The sequence below is a fragment of the Pollicipes pollicipes genome, unplaced genomic scaffold, assembly GCF_011947565.3.
Source record: "Pollicipes pollicipes isolate AB1234 unplaced genomic scaffold, Ppol_2.1 Scaffold_7145;HRSCAF=8470_pilon_pilon_pilon, whole genome shotgun sequence".
In the NCBI taxonomy this organism is placed as follows: domain Eukaryota; kingdom Metazoa; phylum Arthropoda; class Thecostraca; order Pollicipedomorpha; family Pollicipedidae; genus Pollicipes; species Pollicipes pollicipes.
This window is the reverse complement of record NW_023597011.1, coordinates 1,761-8,574: the sequence shown is the minus strand read 5'-3', so window position 1 is coordinate 8,574 and position 6,814 is coordinate 1,761. Positions and strand designations below refer to the sequence as shown.

The following is a 6,814-nucleotide window of genomic DNA, read 5'->3' as shown; positions in this document are numbered from 1 at the left end:
TAGCAGCAAAGCTGCTTTTTCACATCTTGCTGATGTAAGCCCACTGTTAAACCGTACCCAATGCACACCTAATGTTTGAACTCTGTTCCTGGAATCATATCCAACTAGCTATCAAGCTTCTACAACAACTGCACATGCTTCCTCATTTTAGGGAGTGGCCAGCAGGTGCCAAAGAGCCGTCCGTGACCTAGCGTCGGCGGCCAGCAGGTGCCAGAGATCCGTCCGTGACCTGTCGCCCCGGTCGCGGCCTAGCGTCGGCGGCCAGCATGCTGCAGCGCTGTCTGACGCCGCACGGCCTGCGGGTGACCTGGTGCCGGCTGCGCAGCGTCCGCCCGCGGCCGGCCGGCCGCCGCCTGCACGCGACGGCCGGTCTGCGGCGCGACCAGCCGGCGAGCTCGCAGCTGGTGCCGCGCACCATCTTCGCTGATGCTAAGGTGCGAGTTCACAGCTGGTGCCGCGCACCACCTTCGCTGACGCTAAGGTGCGATTTCATAGCTGGTGCCGCGCACCACCGTCGCTGACGCTAAGGTGCGAGTTCACAGCTGGTGCCGCGCAACATCTTTGCTAACGCTAAGGTGCGAGTTCACGGCTGGTGCCGCACACCATCTTTGCTGGCGCTAAGGTGCGACCTGCCGGTGCTGGCAGGCGGCCGAGAGAAGGACTTAGCCCGGTACATGTGAGAAACACAAAGAAAATCAGATGAATCCGGTAATCTAAGATAACACATGGTAATAACATGAATGAAGCCATGGATACTGCCCTGCTCCTCAATCAAGCCGAGAACAAGTGGGCTCTGCGTATGCTCTCCCTGAAGATTTGGGCGTTGTACCATTGGCGTTAGGTGTTGTTTGGACTGCGTGATCCTGCTACCACCCAGCACTGATCCAGAAATTGCAGCTACTTCAGGGAATATGCGTCAGGATCCCCAGAGTGCGTGCCGTGTCTGATGTTACTTATATATATATATATATATATATATATATATATATATATATATATAGTGGCTAAGCAGGGCGTCCGTGTCACAGCAGTGTGCACTACAAAAACACCACCTGGCTGCCCACTTTGTGTTATAGTTGTGATACAAGATGATTTTTGCATTAACTTGAATTTGGTTTGTTGACTTCAAAGGAGAAGCAAAAAAGACAGCTCCCAACACATACTGGGGTCTCAAAGCCGTTTGTGCCAAACAGAAGGTTGAAATGCTTCAGGAATGGTTACAACACATCACACTCCTGACATTTGTGCGTGAAAGATAAGTTTTCTTATGATGAGTCCTCTGATAATTTATTCAAAATATGATAATTGATCAGTAATGTTCCGTACTTGCGTGAGCAATATGTGTGTTGCCAATGTTGCGCATTCCATCCATACACAACGTCGGTCATACTCATACACGGCACCACAGGAGAAGAACAAGGAGACCTATCTGGCGGCCATGGACATGTTCCACGAGATGACGGTACACAAGAGGGGGCACGTTGAGTTCATCTACGCCGCGCTCAAGGAGATGGAGAACTTCGGTGTCCACAAGGACCTAGAAGCCTATAAGAAGGTGCTGGGCGTGTTCCCGACCGCCCAGCTGGTCTCCACCAATGTGTTTCAGGTATGTACTTTGGAAAATGATCGGAAAGTGATGGTCAGGGCTTGGTATGTCAGGTTTGAACATGAAACCCGATGTGGGGTGTTGGATGGTGCCGTCTTTTTATTGTCGGTGGTGTGAATATGTTGTTTTGTCGTTGGTATAAATGATCAGCACACCTCTCGTGGCGCTCTCCGTGGTTGTCGTCATACCAACAGGTTATTCACACAATGCTGTGACAATGGAGTCTGCAATATGCTAACACTGGGATGACGTTTATCTTAACGAGCGAGGTTGCCGCGGTTTGTGCTCCGCGCCATGTGTGTTTTGTGCTTTGTGCAGTTGTGCTCCATTGGTGCTTACGAGTGAGATTGTGTCCATGTGCTCGGTATTGTAATCCCAGAGACGACAGGTCGACTGCGGACACGTCGCACGAACGTTCCAGCGTGCGACAGCACCGCGTTAAGTCTAAATATACATCCAAGAGCACGCTGACGCGTGTCAAAACTCGCGAGGCACGTCTTGCATGAAGTTCGTAATGTGAGCGTGACTGTGGTGGTGTTCTGTTTTGTAATGGAAGTGGTCGTATTGCCAGCGAGTGGGATGTTCGCTGGGGACGTTATCTCTGTTGTCGGTGTGAAGGCAGGCAGCGACTGAGCCTGTCGCGGGTTTGCTTGCCAGGTGGAGTTCATGCACTACCCGCGCCAGCAGAACTGCGCCATCGACGTCCTCCAGCAGATCGAGGACAATGGTGAGGAGCGGCCTCAGCGGCGGTGAGGGCTGAAACGTCAGAAGCCAGCTGTCTGCAGCCCTCCGTCAGGCTCTCGGGGCGCCGAGCGTGCGTGCGTGCTGCTAGCGGTTCCTCACGCGGTGCGACGCCGGCCCTTGTGAAGGCGATCGCTCCTTGTGCAGCAGCATTGGCCGCGGTCGTGTGCGTGCAGCTGTGGGAGAGTGCTTTTGCCCAGCTGGTGTGGACGTCCCCAGTGGTGATGCGGTGTAGCGCTCCGTGCTGCGAACGTAACGCCCGGCCCGCCGCTCCAGGGGCGTCAGGGCGCACCAAACGCAGGCCGCTCGCAGAGCGTGGCGTTGAGCGCGCTTTACTAGACACAGTGCCGTCTTAGGAGATGTTGTGTAGCACGAGACTGCAGATGAAAGCTTCCCTCAACCATGCATCCTAATGTCGTGTTGCGCCCCCCCCCCCCCCCCCCACATGCAAAGTGCGCTAATGTCATCGTCCTGGCGGCGTTTGACGTCGCATCATCAGGTGTCGTGTGACACCCATGCGCGTCACCTGTACAGGTGTCACGTGACCCTATTTGCCCGGCAGGCGTGATGCCCGACTTGGAGCTGCGCGACCAGCTGATCAACATCTTCGGCAAGTTCTCGTTCCCGGTGCGCAAGCTGGCGCGCATGCTGTACTGGATGCCGAAATTCCGCAACCAGTCGCCGTGGCTGCTGCCGCGCCCGCTGCCGAGCGAGGTGCTGGCGCTGGCGCAGCTGGCGGTGGCGCAGATCTGCTCGGTGGACGCCCGCTCCGAGGTCACGACCTTCGCGGTGAGCTGGGAGCGGCCGCTGCCGAGGCGGGGCCGGCGCGGCAGCGGGGAGTCGTCCCGGCGCGAGCCCGTCCCGTTCTGCGATGTGACGCAGGTGGCGCGCGGATGCGGATTGGGGCGCTAGATGCCCGCACGGGGATTTATCTTTATGTCGGGACGGCCGGGAGGGTTGTTCGGGTTGTGATGTCGCGAACCGCACCTGGGCGGTGTCTGACCCCATCCCCTGACGGCAGGAGGACGAACTGCCAGAGGACGTCGAGGACGGCACTTGAGCGGTGTCTGACCCCATCCCCTGACGGCAGGAGGACGAACTGCCAGAGGACGCCGTGGACCGCACCTGGGTGGTGTCTGACCCCGTCCCCTGACGGCAGGAGGACGAGCTGCCGGAGGACGCCGTGGACCACACCTGGGTGGTGTCTGACCTTGTCCCCTGACGGCAGGAGGACGAACTGCCAGAGGACGCCGTGGACCGCACTTGGGTGGTGTCTGACCTTGTCCCCTGACGGCAGGAGGACGAACTGCCAGAGGACGCCGTGGACCACACCTGGGTGGTGTCTGACCTTGTCCCCTGACGGCAGGAGGACGAACTGCCAGAGGACGCCGTGGACCACACCTGGGTGGTGTCTGACCTTGTCCCCTGACGGCAGGAGGACGAACTGCCAGAGGACGCCGTGGACCGCACTTGGGTGGTGTCTGACCTTGTCCCCTGACGGCAGGAGGACGAACTGCCAGAGGACGCCGTGGACCGCACCTGGGTGGTGTCCGGACAGAGCCAGCAGCAGCGCGCGCTGCTGGAGGAGCATCCGACCGACCAGCCGCTCTACGTGGAGGGCGGGTTCCGTGTGTGGCTGCAGGACCAGTCCATCAGCTACTTCGTGCTGCGCGCCGAGCCCCAGGAGCAGCAGAAACACGAGGGGCTCGACTCAGACGGTACGGTCACGGGACAGGACTGGGTCAGTGGGTCGATGAGGGATGGGACTCGGACAGTACGGTCACCAAGACAAGACTGGGTCAGTGGGGCCAGTGGGGATGGGACTCGGACGGCGCGATCACCAGGAAAGAGCTGGGTCAGTGAGGTCGGTGGGAGATGGGACGCGGGCGGTACGGTCACGAGGACAGGACTGGGTCAGTGGGGTCGATGAGGAATGGGACTCGGACGGAACGATCACGAGGACACGGATGGGTCAGTGAGGTCAATGAAGGATGGGACTCGGACGGTGCAGGGCATAAGTAGCGTAGTGAGGATCTTTCAGCATTTAAATCATAAATGGAAAAGTGTAAAGCAGCGCTGTTGGCGCTGCTTTTCACTAGAACTGGCGCCTGTGGACAGCGTTGTATGTCTGTCCGTATTTAGGGCATCATTTAGTTATCTGCCTTCGGACCACCTCCCTCTGAAATACCATTACAATTCCTGCTCCGTCGCGGCCGTGCCCCGTCCCGTCCTTTGGATCCTGTACGCCGCGCTGGGGCCGGGCGGGGGGCACACTTCCGTCGGGGAGCCTCCGCAGCCCGGCGGCGTCCGCTGTTCTCGCCGTGACCCGTACGGCCCTACCCCGCCCCAGACATCACCTACCTGGAGAACTGGACGTGGCGGCGCAGCAGCCGGACCGACCGGGAGTCGGCCTGGGACGAGAGGCCGCCCAGCGTGCACAAGCAGGAGGACGGCACCATCATGGCCGTCTGCGTCACGGGTGAGAGGGCACGGTCGGCCCGGAGGCCGTCGTGAGTGGAGTCCAGTGCCGGTCGGCCACGATTGTAGGGTAAGAGGTCATGTGGCGAGGGATTGTATGGAAAAGGTCGTAAGAGAAAGGTCGTAAAACATGGCTCGCGACAAGATATTGGTTTGCAAAACATTAATTTAAAAGCTGCAAGCAATAGATTGGACGGGATAAAGATCGTGATCGATTGAGAACATGCTGCATAATAAGCTAGGAGCAAGGTCGTTGGTATATTGAAGGTCGCTAGCTCAGCACGAGAAGTTTTAACTCATAATGCCAAAAGGACGCTCTCCGTATACATGTGACCAAGGTTCAAGCCACCAGAGACAAAACTGCATGAAAGGTAGCGTTTAAAAGCACCGGAAACAATAGGTACCGGCTGAATGAAAACGTACGCAACATTTCAAGCAGCCTGACATCCAATTCATTACACTTTGTACGTCTGATACACGTATATCGTAGGCGTATCTAACACATGCGATACACATGGCAGACGAGTGTCAACCGTTCAGCGCCTGAACCACACGCCAAAGGTGGTTACTTTGCACGGGGTGCCCCTGTGCATCCGGTAGTCTAACGCCCTGCCGTCCGTGGTCACCCCGCAGGCACCTCGAGCCGCGACTCGCTTCTCTCGTGGATTCGGCTGCTGCAGCGGCGCTCCCCGCGGCTCGCCGAGCTGCCCGTCCTCTTCACGCTGCGCTCGCCGGTCCACAGATGTCGCCACCGTCTCCGAACCCGACGCTGGTGGACGTCACACCCGACCCTCGGTGACGTCACAACGTCACGTAGCGGTCCTTGTATTACCGGCGGCAGCGGGTGGCCTGTTTTCGAGCCGCTTTTCGAAGTTTGCTCACCAGTGACGAAGTCAAATGTGGGCGACCTGGACGAGGACGGGTGAGAGTGACGTCACGCAAAAGTCATGACGTCCACGCCAGGGCTGCCTCCCATGATGATTGCAGTGCTCTAGGGCTTCGATAACGGCCACCGGACAAGACAGTCGTGGAAGGATCACCCACGCAGAAGGGTTACAGCCGCCAGTCTCTTGTCTGCGATGTGTCTAGTGATCGTGCCGTACCCAGCACGGCGCCGCGGGCATCTGGCGTGTATCAAATGCAACGGAAAGGCGACGGGCGGTCGGAATGCTGCGCTCAGCAGCCGCGGGGACGTCACTGTGGTGTTCGTCAGTGATGGCGCCCGCGTCCTTCAGTGGCATGCGCAAGACGTCCGAGCCGATGACAGCGGCGCTTTTGAGGCCGGGTCCCGTGGCGGCCGGCCGTCCGCCGTGGTCGCGGCGCGGCACGTGGTCGTCCAACCATGCGCCGGTGACCTGCGCTCTGCCGAGCATGATTGCACGCGCTTTGTTCGGTGGGGCAACCGCGGCTGTGGGTGGCGCTCAGATGACCGCGCGCTGCGCCAGTGACTGCGTTGCGGACGGTGACTGTCTGCTGTGGGGTGGATTGGCCCAGCGCTTGCGAATGAGCGCGAGCTCATAAACGCGTGGGGGCAGGGCCGCTGAGTGCGTGCCCGACGGGGCTGAGCTGTTCTGGCGGTGCAGGTAGTGTTTGAATACAAACGCTGTCCGATCGCAGCCGACCAAGTCAGTGACTCGGCGAGGAGGGGGGCGACAACAACCACCAGAGCGTCTTTAACATCAGCCTGTCTGTTACATATGAAGCAAGAGAAGCGGATCTGTTGTGAGAAAATATAGCGAGATTTTTGGTTTTGGAGTGCTATAACAGTGGCATGTGCGGGTGCATTTGACACAGATTCATAGTCTCTTTTAATATGGAACCGTTGACGTTGATGTGACTGTTGTAGCATGAGATATTGTTGGGCGTGCCAATAAGAGTCAGAATGAGCGCCATGCCACTATTACCGACGTTTGGTTTTGTTCGGAGGGAACTGCCGAACAGCGATGAGCTAACTTGATGTGATCAGATGCAGAATGAACCAAATTCGAC

General features: G+C 58.1%; 1 protein-coding gene across 1 annotated transcript; it reads left to right on the top strand.

The window, feature by feature from the left end:
- Window positions 1–203: 203 nt before the first annotated feature.
- Window positions 204–5,559, top strand: LOC119108985 (evolutionarily conserved signaling intermediate in Toll pathway, mitochondrial; the record flags this gene model as incomplete). The annotated part of the gene is made up of 7 exons (XM_037232533.1): window positions 204–434; window positions 1,409–1,606; window positions 2,264–2,333; window positions 2,910–3,136; window positions 3,852–4,065; window positions 4,698–4,826; window positions 5,459–5,559. Coding segments are annotated over exons 1-7 (1,107 nt in total), but the record flags the coding sequence as incomplete, so codon positions are not given.
- Between the last annotated feature and the right edge of the window lie 1,255 nt (window positions 5,560–6,814).